The 15,743-nt window shown below is 45.1% G+C and overlaps 1 protein-coding gene across 5 annotated transcripts in view; it reads right to left on the minus strand.

Annotated features, from left to right (window-relative positions):
* The window catches only part of FLNB (filamin B), an 85,220-nt gene that overhangs the window by 8,033 nt on the left and 61,444 nt on the right, over positions 1-15,743 (minus strand). For 3 of the 5 annotated variants that reach the window (XM_082768417.1, XM_082768419.1, XM_082768415.1), the window contains 16 exons: positions 15,284-15,407; positions 14,478-14,634; positions 12,666-12,855; positions 10,484-10,731; positions 9,738-9,812; positions 8,904-9,006; positions 7,897-8,037; positions 6,202-6,330; positions 5,506-5,679; positions 5,194-5,352; positions 4,621-4,824; positions 3,842-3,994; positions 3,404-3,526; positions 2,569-2,835; positions 1,984-2,121; positions 1,782-1,897 (listed from right to left, as the gene is read on the minus strand). In XM_082768417.1, coding sequence (XP_082624543.1) covers positions 1,782-1,897; positions 1,984-2,121; positions 2,569-2,835; positions 3,404-3,526; positions 3,842-3,994; positions 4,621-4,824; positions 5,194-5,352; positions 5,506-5,679; positions 6,202-6,330; positions 7,897-8,037; positions 8,904-9,006; positions 9,738-9,812; positions 10,484-10,731; positions 12,666-12,855; positions 14,478-14,634; positions 15,284-15,407 — 2,501 coding nt within the window. The remainder of the gene's footprint in view (positions 1-1,781; positions 1,898-1,983; positions 2,122-2,568; positions 2,836-3,403; positions 3,527-3,841; positions 3,995-4,620; positions 4,825-5,193; positions 5,353-5,505; positions 5,680-6,201; positions 6,331-7,896; positions 8,038-8,903; positions 9,007-9,737; positions 9,813-10,483; positions 10,732-12,665; positions 12,856-14,477; positions 14,635-15,283; positions 15,408-15,743) is intronic. The other 2 variants (XM_082768418.1, XM_082768416.1) reach the window with 1 other exon arrangement.

Here is a 15,743-nt window from a genome sequence, read left to right on the forward strand (position 1 = left end):
AAAAAGACAACATTACGACTTAACAGTAAGTCTCAAATCAGAAGTTTGTTTTTTTCTTTTCTTTTTAAACTCTTATGGAGTGACTGATTTAAGTTACCTACATCCACTCAGTTGATTTTTTTTTTATAGTAAAAGACCATTTTTGGAAGCCAGATGACACTCTGCCAAATCAGGCAAAGGCAGGTTTACAAGACTAGTCACCCATTATCAGCGAGGTCAGACCCCTGTATGCAGGCACTTGATTTAAAGGATGTTTAAGTGATAGCTCCATTTTCAGCCCCTTCATTCATTCCAGATTCATTCAGGGGAAAAGCCTCTGATAATCCAGTTGTCTGAAAGAGTAATAGGCATGTTTATATTTGCCACAAGAGGCTACATTTAGAACGCCACCACAAGATGTCTTAAAATGAGAAAGTAATTTAAAGCACGAAACCAGATGTTGCTGTGCTGTCAGACCATCGGCGCTGCGCAGCATTACTTGCTGGAAGGCGACTCAGCTCAGCACCCGCGCTGCACCGCTCGTCACAGCAAGACCAAAGCTCTTGCAGCTATTAGAAGTAATATTTTATGCCGAACATACATTACCTGATTTCATTTTCAACTAAATCCTGGAGAGGTAAATAAATGCAACTGAGTAGAACTGAGGTACAATATACAAAGCAAATCCCTGATGCAGGTTTAGTAGAGTGATGCTGCACAAGGAGCTCCTTTACAGAATACTCAGCTTTATCTGCCTCTCCAGGACTTAATTGAAGTGATTATTCCTGTCAAAGAGTCTTTAAATGAAACACAAGAGAAACATCAATACCACAGTGACTAATTAACGCCCTTGTAACTCGTTGGCAGAAGAGACACTACAGGAACAGGCTGTCACCATTCGTTTACACAGAGAAGGTGGAGAAGCCCAGGCAAAGTCCAGTACAGGCACATCAAAAATAGCCTCAACTGCAGTACTAATTGCTCATCACCACTCAATGAGGACTGAGGTACAGTATATTTAGACACACACTCTACTCTCAGTCTCCTTTCCAAGTTTCTGGCTTTGGAGGTTTAAGTCAGACCTTTAATGTTACTTGTACTTTAATGCAAGTAACCACACACACAAAAATAATGGTAAGGTTAACAGATGAACCCAGACCAACTACAAAGCTGGAATTCTCTCCTACAGATTTGCTGCCGTTCATGAATTATCTGAGCTGTGGCTGTGGTTTCGTGACGTCAGCCAAAGTGAATTCATGCTCTGACTTCATCGTGGGGCCTCATCCATCTGCTTGTGCAGATGCACAGTGCTCAGACAAGGCTGTAGCAATGTCCTAACCAAACAGGTCTACACTGTCTCACCTGCAGAAATGCAACTTTTCAGCCCATGTGCTGACACAGTAACTTAGTTATCAGCATGATCAATGCTTGTTCATTTTCATGCTTCAGTTCTGACTGGGCCTCCCCTAGCTAAACTGTGGGGGAAAAATAAGTTTTAGCTCTACCAGTGCTGCTTCTAGAACCTTTTATTTTTAATGCTCAAATGTTACTACCTGTAATAGACTTATTTTAGCCTTCTGCCTTCAAATCCTAGCTAGCTAGAGCTGGGCCAAATCTACTGGCCTAAGTTACCAAGAGGTTAGCTGTAAAAAACCTTTCTCTATCTGCAAGCTGAACTTGAAAACAAGCACCAACCAAGGCAAGGTAATCCCTAAGAAGAAAGGACAACCATTTTGGTCTCAGAGAACAAGGACGAAATCAGTCTCTGTGGCAAGTTGTGGAGATGTTTCCTTATGTCTCACCTGAAGGCTAGTGACAGTGAGCCTGCGAGCATCATCAGACGGGGCGATGACTGGAACCAGATAGGGGCTTTCCGGAATGTGCTCGTCATTGAACTTTATGGACACCTCATAGTTGCCTGGGGGGAGAAAAGATGCAGTGAGTTTCCTTAGTTTCTTTGGAAATAGCTTTCAGTTTTATTTCAGTACATTCTGTACTGTGTACCTGGCTCTTGAACTATGTATGATACACCACAAGATCCATCTTTATGGTCTTCAAAGGCAATTTCTGCTTTACTTGGGCCTTCTACAGCAATAGACAATCCTCCAGCTCCAGCTTCCCGTGTCCATATGCTGAACTCAGCTGTTGAAGCACACAAGAGCATACACAAGTGTAAGTTCACTGCAGCTGGGTTTCAGCTTCTAACAGACCGTGCAGCATCCCATCATTATGTGTATGAAAAAATAGTACATTGTGCCATGATGCTGGGTGATAACACTTGGCAGCTTTTCCAAGAGCCTTGAATTAGCCTCTTAGCTTTGAATAGTACACTAACAACTTCAGGCTCATTCGGAGAGCAGTTTCCCAAACATGGGTCTCCATACTGTGGGCTTCTCCATCCGCACGATGCAGCAGTATTATTTCTTTGCACGTGTTTCTCCACTGACCACTCCCAGGCATGGGGCGAGCCTGCAGTGTTACACTGAGCTCCACTCAGGCTCTCAGAAGCAGGACTTTCACAAGGGCCAACAGAAACCAAAGCACTGCACTGCAGACCCAGGCACTGGAGCCCAAGAGCAGAGGACTCACCTGGGATGCCTGTCTCTCCACGCTCCAGCCCCGGGCCTCCAGCTCTCACTTTATGGGCTCCTCCCTCGCCAAGCGGCCCCACAGTGAACTGGAAGGGGCTGCCCTGCACAGGCCGCCCTCTGTATTTGACATCCACAGTGTGAACTCCCATTTCTTGCGGTACAAAGCGGACGCAATAGGTGTTTTTGTCAACTTCTGCTATTTCTGCATCAAAGTTTCTTCCAGAGGGACTAGTTACCTGGGCTGTCATGTCCGCGCAGTCAATTTCTGACAAGAATAGAATACAAAATGCACAAGGGAGTGACAAAGGGGTTGGGTACTTTGTTTTTTGAGGCAGAAACTGAGTTCAGATAATAATGATGACAGCACAGATGACAGAACAGGTACGTAGGTGCTAGGTTTTACTCTCAGCTAGATGCATGCTGCTGAGCAGCAAGCCCGACCAGTTGCAGCTCACCAGGTGCTACGAAGGCAGATGAAAAGGCTGGATAAGTACAGCCAGCTAATACTGGTCTATGATTCACATTTGCCAAGCAGCAGTACAAACACTTAACAGATTATCTTAAAACCCTGGAGACAGGCTGAGCTGTGCAGCCCATTCTCCAGCTTGTTTTACACAGAACAGATTAAGGTCTCCCTGGAATTTATTTCTCCATTTGCTGATCATGGTTATGCATATTTTTAGCAGTTCATAGAGACCACACAACCAGTGTTTCTTCCCTACGCTGCCTTAACATGAGGATGACTTAACACTGAAGTTCCTATGTCCATTGCTTCAGGAACACCTACACTATACAAGTGCAATTTATGGTTATGGGGAAAGAATGTCGCTTACCTGGAATTTTTAGGTTCAGATCACATATGCTTCCAACTGTTGCAACAGATGGAGCCCGTCTTGTTCGTGTGATGCTCTCCTTAACTCTTCCCTCACCACTTATCTTCACAGTAAATGGGCTTCCTGTAAGTACGACAGCAAATCATTCCTCTTAGTAAGTACCCACTGCATCAAAGTGAGGAGTGAGAGCTTCCTCGGATTTGCACTATATCACTGTGGAAGTTTTACAGCCAGTTTACAGTCAAGTCCAAGTGAAATACAGCCATGTAACTAGAAAAGTTTTGAATGCCTGCATGAAGGGTACTGGTAAAACCTCCTCAGATCTTCAGGACTTATGGTATTCTCCAAACCACACAGCCCACCCACAGTTCCAGCATGCTGGCCACGTAGGTAAGACCTTTGCTGCACTAAACAAATATGCCAAACACTCCTGCTTACCTGGAATATGCTCATCTGCAAATTTAGTAGACACAATGTACACGCCAGGTACAGTTGGAAAATAGGACACTTTGCAAGTTCCATCTTCAAGGTCTTCGGTTTGGATATCTACCTTGCTGGGTCCTTCAACTGCCAGTGAGATCCCACCATAACCTACAAGACAGTTAAGTTAACGTCACATTTCCACAGCTGTATTATAAATTTGACATAATATAGTCTAAACCCAAAGCAGTAGCTAATCATGAGCCAGCTTGTTTCAGCACGGTAATGCAGGAGCTGCATGATGTCTTAATAGAACTTTGGTAGTCCTCATAGGTCAGATCATATTTAATGAATGCACAGAATGCATTCAGCTCCTAAAACACTCTGACCATATCCCTTTTATTTCATTAACATTGAAATTTTAGCTTCAAAGACTGCAGTTAAGGCTCCACGTCAAACCAACAGGAAAATATCTTCCTCATGTCCTTCTTGCTGTACACTACAATTCTAGAATCAGCACCATCAAATGGAAGAAAAGCTTTGTCAGTGCCTCAGTGACAGTCCTTGTTGTCTGTAAAGAAAGACGTTGGCCAAAATACAAAGCATTTTAGAAGTTCATAGCATTGCCTGAAGTTAATAACTGAGAACAACAGTGCATGCTTAACGTGCTCTTTGCATTACAAACAGATCTGCTGCTTTGCAGCTTGTGACCTGGTGATTCCCTGCTGAGGAAGACAATGCTGTCCTTCAGAGAGCGTGTCTCACAGCAACTCACAGTCCTTTGCAATGGAACTAACCCGCATCTCTTGTGTCTACAATGAAGTCACACATTTCAAAGGTTCGTCCTTCTACCAAACCACGTCCAAAAACTCTTGCTCGTCTGGCATCTCCTATCTCGGACTGGACCACCATGATTGTTACAGGGCTGTTTGGTACATGGCTCCCATTTTTCTTGATGCTAACCAGATGTTCTCCTACTTCCCGTGGAATGAATGAGATACCTACAAAGCAGAGAAATGTGACTTACTTTTTATTCATGTTTTACTTAATTAAAAAGCCTTAAGCATACCAAGCAATGAAATACTGAAAGAACACTCTTTGCACATGTGTAAGTGTTATTCTCAAATGGGCCACAAAACCATTCGCATATGCTGTCAAATAGCAGTTCAGGCACAGCCTGGAATGCTAACAGAAAAGGTCAGTATTTAGATGCTTCTGTGTTTCACCAACCATACCAAACAGTGACAACCATTTGGTTTGACAACATACCTTTGGGAAGGTGCAGAGAAGAATTAAGTCATTTTACATAGCAAAGAAAACTGTAGTAGAGGCTGCTACACTGCTCCCAGATGAAGACTACCAGAACTTACCAATGTGGTTATTGGGCAGCCTCTTCAGAAGACAAGGCTCATCACGACCTGATGGGGCTTTAATGCTGGCTGTTAGGAGACTGAGATCAGTCTCAGTGATGTCCAATAAAAAGTCAGCAGCAGAACCAAGCTTAACCTGGGACCGTCTTCTGTTATCATCTGTGGAAATAAGGAGAAATGAGTCCAAAATATCAGGTGGTTAAACGCAGAACAAGTTGGGGGACTTCATGCTCCTGCTGCAAACCAGCCCTCCCCATGCTATCAGAGGTTAACTTTCACTCTGAAGTGCTTCCAGAAGTCTAAGCTTTATACCTGTAATCTTGGCTGTGAACGGGCTGCCCGGGATGTGCTTGTCATTGTACTTGACCAGTATGCTGTAGTTCCCAGGTAGAGTAGGCAGGTATGTGACTGTGCACGTCCCATCTTTGTTATCAATGCAGCTGATTTCTGCTTTTGAAGGTCCTTCAATAGCCAAGTCCAGTCCACCTAGGAAATAAGGAAAAACAGCACTACTGTAAATCTTCATGCACACCAAGATCAATGACTTTTAAAGAGGAAGATCCAGTACTTGGTACTGGAAATGCAGCTCAGACCTACCTTTTCCAAGGATAGCAGCAAAAAGAGCTCAGGCCAATCCATCAAGGCCACTAAACCACTCAATCTGTTAGACTTACTTAATAGTGACTCTACATCCACTAATCATAATCCACCACATCTAGGCTGCCTCCAGCTTAATTTTAATCAAGTGAACTATTTGTACTCTGTATCATATCCGAGTCAACTTCTCTCAGAACGAAGTAACAAAACAGTTCAGTTTTTACTGCACAGAAGATGCAGTTTAATGAAAGCCATTTTGCATTATATTTGCATAAGCCATTATTTGTATTATACCAGAGATTCTTATTTGGACAAATGAATGTAAATTATGCTTCAAATTAAGGCTGACATGCATTACACTTCTTAGAAGTATCTAGTTTAGAGTAGGATGGGTTTAAAGAACAGACTTACCCTCTCCAGCATCTTCTGTGACAATGGTAAAGGTTGCTGGCTTATTGGCAACCCCATAAATAAGGCCAGGCCCATAAGCAGACACACTGCCGCTGTTTGGATAATTCACATAGAATTGCAGTGGGCTCTCTAAAGAAAAAAAAAAAAAAAGCAAGAAGCACTTTTAAGGATGAGTGGCCTGGACTACAAGTTTGAAACAAGCATCAAGCTGCTCAGTCCCAATGGAATCTTAGGCTATGAATAAACCCACATTTTTCAATGCCATTCTCACCATTTGGTATTTGAAGAACCCTTGCATGACTCTAGGGCACTTTAAAATGAATAATCCTTCCCTTTCATCTTCAAAAGATAGCTCTCCACAATTTGTTTCACATTTAGTCATGACAAAGTGCTACTCTAATCACCACAGATAAGCTTAAATGATGTCGTAAAAGGGTCTTGCTCATCACAAGTTTATATTTAGCACATTACATCAGAACATGACTCAGAGAAGTGCTCTTTCAGTTCAGACACAAATCCTGAATTTCGTTAATTCAGAATTAGGAATGAGCACAGCACATTGCCTGACTCAATGAACCTGAACTAGCGAATTTGAAGGGTATCCAGAAACACATTTGCCAGTCTCAGATTAGTAAAGCTGGTGCACAGGAACAAAAAGTACAGTCACCAACAGCCAATAATAGTTTCAAGAAAAAAGGCACAGATGGCTCTCAAGTCCAAAACTAAATTTTGCAGCTGAGACAGACGCAAGCTTAATTCCTAATAACCACCTAGAAGGAAGCATTGCAGCATATCATCCCTCTGGCCAGGCACAGGCCAGTGCTCTCACTGAGCCAATACGTCAGACAGTTTGGCACTTACTGAGGTGCTACATCCACATGCACTACTGCAGATACTGAAGTAGTACCGTGCATCACATTATCTGAGCTCCCTGCTTCAGCCAAAGTTATCCTGTGTTTCCATGTACCAGCAGAACCAGCAGTGCTGCTGATGGTATTTTGTCCCATGTCTGCACAAACTGCCACGGGGCTGCCCCTTTTCCCCCATGCAGCTGACATGCCTGTGGTTACAGGGCAGCGTGAGCTGCCAGGCGAGGCAGAGCACCGGTTGTGGAGCTGGTGAATTAAGGACAAAAGAAGAGAAGAGAAAGGGAATGAAAGGCAGTGGTTTCTCTTTGTTAAGAAGCAGCCAGGAAGAAAGAAAGATTACAGCACAGCGTGCACGAGTGTTTTATTTTATTGCAATGAGATGGAAAGAGTAACTATAGTGTTTTAACCACTTAGTTTTCCCCACAGATGATAGTTTTTATGCCAATGCAGTTTTAAGGATAAACATGTACTGTAACTATTGGTTTTGTTGAGCACCAAGGCAGTAAATTTCAACCTGAAAAAAATGGTAGTTAGAAAATTGTATGTTTCTTCTTCATAATAAAATGCCACAAAAGCTAGCTTCCAAAACCAAAATCCATTTTAAGCCTGGCTGGTACTATTAAACCACAATGGAAGCTCGCATGTGCCTGCACTTACTCCTTTGCTTTCGTTTCTCTTTGGACTGCCTGCAGATGAACTGCTGCTGAACAGTAAGATGTTCTAGGCAGCTCGTACTGCAGTGTATACGACTAAGCTACAGAAACCTTAAGAGGGAAAAGATGCATCAGGACACTTGACTCCGATCTGTGTCTGTTATCAGACTCACCTGGGATGTGCTTTCCCATATATTTAATGTGCATTTCATGCAGTCCAACTTCAGTAGGAGCATATCTCACTGTTACCGTGCCGTCCTTGTTATCCACAATATCTGGTGTATCAGTCTTTCCAGAGGGCATGTGTACTTCACCTACAAAAAGCCACCATGTGAGTTACAAAAGGAGAAACTGCCTGCTTCCTCTCTCCCACCCACAAAGAATGGTCTAGCCTTTTTAAACAAGCATTTTAAATTGTTAAACTTTTTACCCACAGGCACAAATAGGAGACTAATGGGAACACTAAACAGACATGTTTTCTGCTTAAGCTACATGAATACAACACAGTGGTAGACATCTGGCAAACAGTCCTGTGACCTTACAAACTCCACAGGCAGAGCTGTTTGCTTCAGCCACTAGAATTTCCATGGCAAGCCCCAGGAAAGGCACTGATGTACTTCATCACAAGGCACCCCCCTCTCTGAGATCAAGAATCCTTTCAGCAGGGACAGACCAGGGCTTGGGGTGGGACTGCTGAGCTAGAGAGCAAGGGGGCCCCAGCCCACACGCACAGGGGCTTTGTGTGACTGGGGTGCTGCCAGATGATGCTTCATGCAGAAGAAGGGAAGTGCTTTGGAGAAGGGAAGTGACAGGGATGCAAGATTAGATTTTTATTTTTTTTTTTCAGCATCTGCACAAAATATATTCAAAGATAACCAAGGACATATATAGCTGCTCCAGAGGGTAAAAAGCAGCAGCAGGTCCTGCAGCATAGCAATTCATAGCCTAGCGCCAAGGGCCACGGCAGCACCAAGAACTCCCTCATTTAACTCAAACCATCACAGGGGTGTATCCCACTTAACCCTCAGCGGGTGCCACTTGCTGTGAAATTAAGCAACTAAGTTACTGGCACAATACACTTCTCCTCCACATGCTATGGCCAAGACCACACAGGCTGCAAATGGATAAACACGCTAACAAAGAGCAAAACCTCCCCAGAGACTCTGTGTCCTTTGGGTACCTGTTATTTCTCCTTTCCTTACAGCAAAGGGGATAACCATATCGAAGGGCCTGAATCCCATGCCGTTCATGTCTCCAACCGGTACGTAAGCTTCTTCTGTCACCTGCAGGAAGCAAAAGGGTCGGTCACGACACAGATGAAGGTAGGCACGAGCTAGCTGAGCTCTGAGCAGCTCCACCACGAGCAGAAGCAGGACAGGGCGCAGTGATTATGGTGGTCAGGCAGCCCCTGGACTGGGCCCAGCTAGAGCAGCGGCCAGTCAAGCTTTCCTCCACAACACCACCACATGGCAGAGCAGAGCAAATCAAACACGGTGCAGGTGGATGGAAAGCATGCTGGAAAAAAGTGAGGTCAAAATGGAACACGAGAGCATGGGAGACAACGTAGTGCACACAAGACCCAGAGTGGCTCCATCTGAAAGGATTTAGTTGCTAAGGCCTGGAAGAGAAAGTGATTTGAATGTGGCAGGGTGATTGCAACACAAAATTGACAAAAGAAACTAGTTTCACAATGCGACTCTGGACTCAAGACACGGTGCTATTTTACTGGGAAAACACAGCAATGCAGTCAGGTTGCTTTTGCTAACAGGAGACATTGCAGAAGTAGAAGCTGTGGGCGTAATGATCCTCTTCGTGTTTAAGGTTATGGAGAGTTTACTTGGAGATTCCCTTCAAGCAACATGGAACAAGCAGGTCTGGATCCCAAGAACAATTGATCAAACAGAAAGAATGAATACAATGACCAGACAGAATCAAGCAGTCCCAAGAAGCAGGCCGTCATCTGAAATGGAACACAGATGGGGGAAACCAACCAAAAAATGTAAAAATTGTGTACCCAAGGGCGGAATCCAGCGGGGGGCGCACCCACTGTCTCCTGCGACCGCACGGCAGCAGCATCTGCATCTACAGCCTGGTTGGTGGTAAAGGCAGGTTAGGCGTTATTCCAGTGCCATCATTCCCACATTTCATGACAGAAGGCACGGCACCTGAACACCTTCCTCCCCCCACCGCCCCTCCCGGTGGTCCCACAACCACAGCGGTCCCATAACCACAGCCACCTCCAACTGGGGGGCTGCTAAACCACCCGTACCCACAGGGGAGAGGCACGGGGGAAGGTCACCAGTGGCACAGCAAAGGGACAACGGAGTTTGGGGGAGTTTGGGAGGGAAGCTGGAAAGCAGTGCCTGAACACGGGTGAAATGGAGTTGCACACCATTTCTTAGTTTGGGGTCAGCATTACAGAGTGAAAAACGGACAGGTCAGAGCACTGTATCTGATGACAGCTGAAATAATTAGTTTTAGAAGCTGATTACAACCACTCTTACATCATTTAGAAAGAGAACTACGTGGTCGGGAAATGAAATATTTTGTTCAGAGCAGCCAAGCCTTCAGCCTCTGATAGTTTCTATCCCTTTTCACCTAACGACATTGCCTACTCAAAATAAGCTCTGTGAGTAACATGGACTCATTAGCTAGGCTAATAAATACCTAAAAAATTACACACGCAGTTAACCTATCACTAAATAAAACATGGAATCAGGAATCTGAGCGGGAGGTATTTGTGGAGCAGAGCTGGCTTACCATAACAGTGAAAGGACTGTTGGGAATGTCCACCCCACCAAAGCGGACATAAATCACGTAGGTTCCTGGTTTGGCAGCAGTGTAGAAGATATCGTAAGTCCCATCCTCATTTTCAACAACATCTGCCTCAGCTTCTGTCCCATCTGGCGTCAGGACGGTGCAAGTCACTTTTCCCTTCCCTGCTGATTTGGCATCGACCACAAAACCAACCTCCTCGCCAGTCTTCACAGTGGGTGCAATCCCAGGACCTACAAGGCAAGTTCTGTTGCAGAAACCATTCGGAGGGCAGCTTTCCCAGGCAGGCAGCCTGGCACCAGGGCCCCACAGAAGCTGCTGGGGGAGCAGACGTATGGCAAGGGACGCTCACGGCACTGGCCAGCACAGGAAAGGCTGGCGGTGTGCAAGAGCTCACCACCCATCTTCCTCCCCCTCTGCAGTCAGGGAGACTGGATGAGAAAAGAGGTGAGGGAAGTCTGAAGGAAGCAGCGCCTTACACATGCCCTTATCACCATATTCCTTTATGCAGAGCCACAGGCATTATCTTTTACTACCCTAGCCAGTGGCTGAGCTTTAGCTATCCCTGCTTGAACACCAAACTCCCCGTGCAAGCATCTGCGCCACCACAGCCTGTAAAATGGCACAGTAGCAGTCATGGCCATGCTTCCCCTTACATTTACAGCAAACAATTTTCCACTGCTTTGCCACGCGTCCAAAAAAATCATGAAACAATGCCCAAATCCAGCAGATCCAGCCTAAAGAGCGCTGTGTTTAAATGAGAACTATTAACTCTTGTTTGCAGTGTGTATTTGATACCCCTGCTTTTCGACCACCGCTCGTTACTGGGTAAATGGCTCATTTTCAAATGGCAACAAACCTGCCATTTTAGTACCTGAACAGTATTCCAGCAGCTACTCCTACAGCGCCTGCATTTCAGCTTGGCAGCTGCGAATCAAAGCCACTTCTTGGAAATGGGAAATTTAACCTGGCATCTGCGAGGAATTGCCATTACTGTTATTTTGAATAGTTAGCGACTTGAGTTACTTGGAACAGTATCAGATTCAGCAGCCATTAGGGCCTCTTTTAGACAATTTTTGTAGCAAAGGGGATACCTGCCGCTCTGTTTTTTCCATTGTGCCAGCAACATATTTCTGGTTTAAACAGGCCTGAAAGCAGCCAGCTGCTGGTCTGGCACTGGGTACACTCTCACTGCACAATTCAGGTCGGTACAATGCCCAGACAACTCTCACGGGTCTACAACCAGAGATTAAGTTTCCCTGCTCAGTTTGGCCTTGCCCAATGTATTTATTTATAAATCACGGGACTTAACGTTCAGTGTTGTTGCTGTAACTAGTTCCTACCCTTTCTGCTCCTTCCCACAGCCTCTTGCTGGCTGGGAGGTGGCAGCTTGCCATGGTGGCCAGCCCAAAGCTGCATGATGACCACTCGGTATGAGAATGGGCCAGGGCTGAAGCTATAAATGCGCTCCACCAGTAACAAATTTAGAATTCCTCCCCTCTACCAAGGTACTGATTTTTGAGTTGTAGTAACTTTTTATCTTGAAGGTTTCTCCTTCCATTCCCTCTTCCAAAAGTCCGTCTGCACTCTGGCCAACTTCAACCAGACAGAAAAGTAGCAGAAAACACTACTGTACCCAGTCTGAGCAGGATTTGCTAACCTTAAAGTACACAGCCAGCTACTTTCACCCACAGCACGAATTCTGCTCTTGCTCAGAATGAAAAGCTTCTTGCAATTCTATTAGTGTAAAGAGCATGAATGCAGTGAACATGTGCAGGTGTGATATTCTTAAATCAACCTCACTGCAATTCTCAACAGGGTTTACCTAGGCCAAAATAAGCATCAAACTTCAGTTGCATCTAGCTGTTTGTAGCAACACCCTAGATGGTTTAAAAGATTTTGCTAGGGACTGCAAGAGAATCCTGTTCACTCCACGGGGTAGAGGGTTCTCTACCTTTATGAAAACCCCTCCTGCAGGAGCAGCCAGATTACACAAATCTCCAGTGTATTGTACAAAGTCAGATCCCTCGTGCTCTTTTCCCTCCTCAAATTAGCACGTTTTCAGAATTAACACTCATTAGACAGCGCACAGAGAGCACGTGTAGCCTGTTACATCAACTGTTACACCAAGTACAAACAACTGCAATAGCCAGGACCCAGCACACACCTGTGGCCAAACACTTGCTGGCATCGCCCGCTGGAGATGCCCGGATGCGGTACGGAGAGGACGGGATGTCATCGCCACCGTACTTCACGCCGATTGTATAGCGGCCCGTTTTGTCGGGGACATAGGTCACAGTGTAAGTGCCATCCTTGTTGTCATGAATGTCCACCCTCTTGGGCTTGCCCTCTTGGTCCTGAGGAAAGCAAAGCAGAAGATTTAGGCGCCATGAAGTTAGTTATGATTTCCTCCAGCAGGATAGCAAACCTTTCACAGCCATACTTAGATGGTATCAAAGAGGTTCAGAACTGAAGCTCAGAATCAAAGTACTAGGAATAGATTATTATGAGCACTGTAAAACAGTCCACGCTATCAGCAGCTGGGCTTTGCTTGATACCAAAACTTTTAAGATGTAGCAAGCCATTTTAATTTACTTTGCATTAACTGTACGAAGTTTTAAGCTTTGTTGTCATATAGCTGCTGGAAATGAAGAACACCTCCCAGGTCCCCAGGGCACAGATCAGGAGTCAGAGCAGGCATCTCTATCCTGATAAAGCACCGGGTTGCTTCGCCCAGCTGCTCCCTGAAAGGTTTGAGGTCAGGAAGCACTGAGGAGGGCTGACAACAGACTCCAGTATGAGGCATCCAGCTCTTGAGATACTGCAAGATCTACAGTTAAAAGCAGGTCTGTGCAGTCCCTTCAAACACTACTCCTATACTGAATAGAAGAATTAAAGAGCTGCATAAACAATACAGACCTGAGCCTCAGCATCAAGCCTCCTTATCTAAAACCAAGATCAGCACTGTGTAAAATGATTCGGACAGAGCCGGTCCCAGCTTTCAGTGCAACTCAACAGCTGCAAAGCGTGAAGCACTTTAGAAAGTCCTCCAGGCCTGCTCACACACAAATCTACATGTTGATGCCATTTATAATTTATGGCTTAAGCTGCCTGGACTACAGTAGAAGCTGTGACAGACTTGAGATTCCAGGTACAGTGTGAAAGAGCTTGCTCCTTTCAGAGATCCTTGTGAAATATTTGGCATTCACGAGCTGAGAACCAGAAGCTAGAGAAAACACATTCCCACCACACAGGGCTTGTGGAACTTAATCTTCAAAGCCATAGCCATGCTGGGAACTCTGATAAATATCCCAGATCCTTTAAGGGCACACTTGCATTCCAGAATAAAGCCAATTGTTTTGCAGCACCTGAGCAGATGGGACAGCACGGGAGCAAGAATGCAGAACGGCAAGTACAACCGGCCATGCCATGACCTAGGCATGCCAGGGCTGAGAAATGTGCTTTATGGCCCACTAAACACAGACATTTTTGCTGAGGCCATGGAGTCCAAGCATCTGAAACTTCAGGGAATGCAATAACCAAGTCAAACAAAAAACATTCCTGTAATATCTCTTTAAATGGCTTACAACTTCAAGCAACCTTGAGGGAAACTCGTTATCATCACATAATGCTCAGTGTGGATGTTACATTGTGGCCTTGCTGAACTACACTGATAGCAGGCCGTCTCCATTTCAAATTCCATCATTTCTGTAATCTTGTAAAGAACCTGTATTTATCTCTTTTGGGGGGGCATTTGCAGAGTGTAAGGTTAATTATGAGCCAAACATAGCATGGGTGATGACTAAGACAGAAGTCTCAGAGAAGCAATTTCAAGAGCTTCACAAATACAGAGCTTAAGGCCCAGCCAGCAGTCCAGTCTTCAGAACTCTGAAGGCTGTGCACAAATTCATACAGGAGCCACTCAATCCCACCTAGAAACAATTTGTTGCAACCCCTGCATGGTCTTGCAATTACTCACAGTTATCTGTACAGTGAGAAGTCCCTGCCCAGCATCTTTAGCATCCACAGCAAACTCCACAGGCAGGCTGGCTGGTATGCCATAGGAACTGAGACCTGGTCCACTTGCTGTCACTTTGCTGGCATCATACGTAGGAAGCACCTTCACCTTGAAGGGACTTTAAGAAAAGAAAAAAAAAAACACGCATTACCACCCCCTCCTCCTAAGTCACGGTTGATCGTTGTTGCAGAACACACTACACAGGTGGACAGCACAAGGGGCATTTGACGACACTACCAGCTTCATTTGAGCTTTTAGCCAATGCCCAGCCGATCACTGGGACAGTTTTCCCTTCCCTCAAAGGCTGATACAGCACACTGCTAACTCAAGAGGAGATCTGACATGCTGCGGAGCATTTGAGCTACTGGGACACACACACATCCCAGAGCCTCTGCAGTGCCTGAACCCATGGAATGGTGTTCTGGTTACTGCCCTGAGGAGTAGGTACAGCTCTCCCAGTAACTGTCTGGAGTAGAAAGGAAAGCTTAAAGCAGAGCTTTGTCGCAGGGATGAACATCTTCAGAAAGACCACAGGCAGATGAGCTGAGATGGGAGCCGGAGCTGAGGTGCAGATACACCTCCCCTCTGGCATCCCTGCTGTAGATGCAGCAGTCTCAAATCACCGCTAAACCCAGAAGCCGTGCATGTAGCTGCACTGGCTTAGTAGAAAGGACCACAGCTAGTCCTTAAATAGTATTCATGTGCTGGAAGAGCACAATCAGGTCATGAACTCTTCAGGTTATCTAAGTTTATCCTCACCACCTTACCTGCGAGGAATCTCTTCATCAGCATACTTGACAGAGATCATATACGGCCCCTCCAGGGTAGGGGTGTACACCACTGTGTGGGTGCCATCTCCATTGTCTACCACATTAACAGGCTCCACAATTCCTAAAAAAGCAACAGACAATTCTCAGCTGCGATATTAAAACTCAATTCCTTATCAGCCATTTGATGTTACACAATGCTCTGCTGATTTACAATTTGGAACAAGCTACATTTCATTCTTTATTTATTTATTTATTGTTTTGAATGAAGGTAGTGGGCATGGATCAGCGATCAGTTTCCCTTATTTTGTATTCAAGAGCCATTAACTTAAGATAGATTTGCCATCAACTGCTCTCTGGGTACCCTTCTTCTCACTGTAAACAAAAGCTAGCATGAAAATACTGGAGGAAAATCTGCCTTTTTGTACAGTCCTGGTCAAGAGCAATTGCTCAAAATACT

This window comes from Aythya marila (assembly GCF_965140915.1).
Source record: "Aythya marila genome assembly, chromosome: 10".
Classification (NCBI taxonomy): domain Eukaryota; kingdom Metazoa; phylum Chordata; class Aves; order Anseriformes; family Anatidae; genus Aythya; species Aythya marila.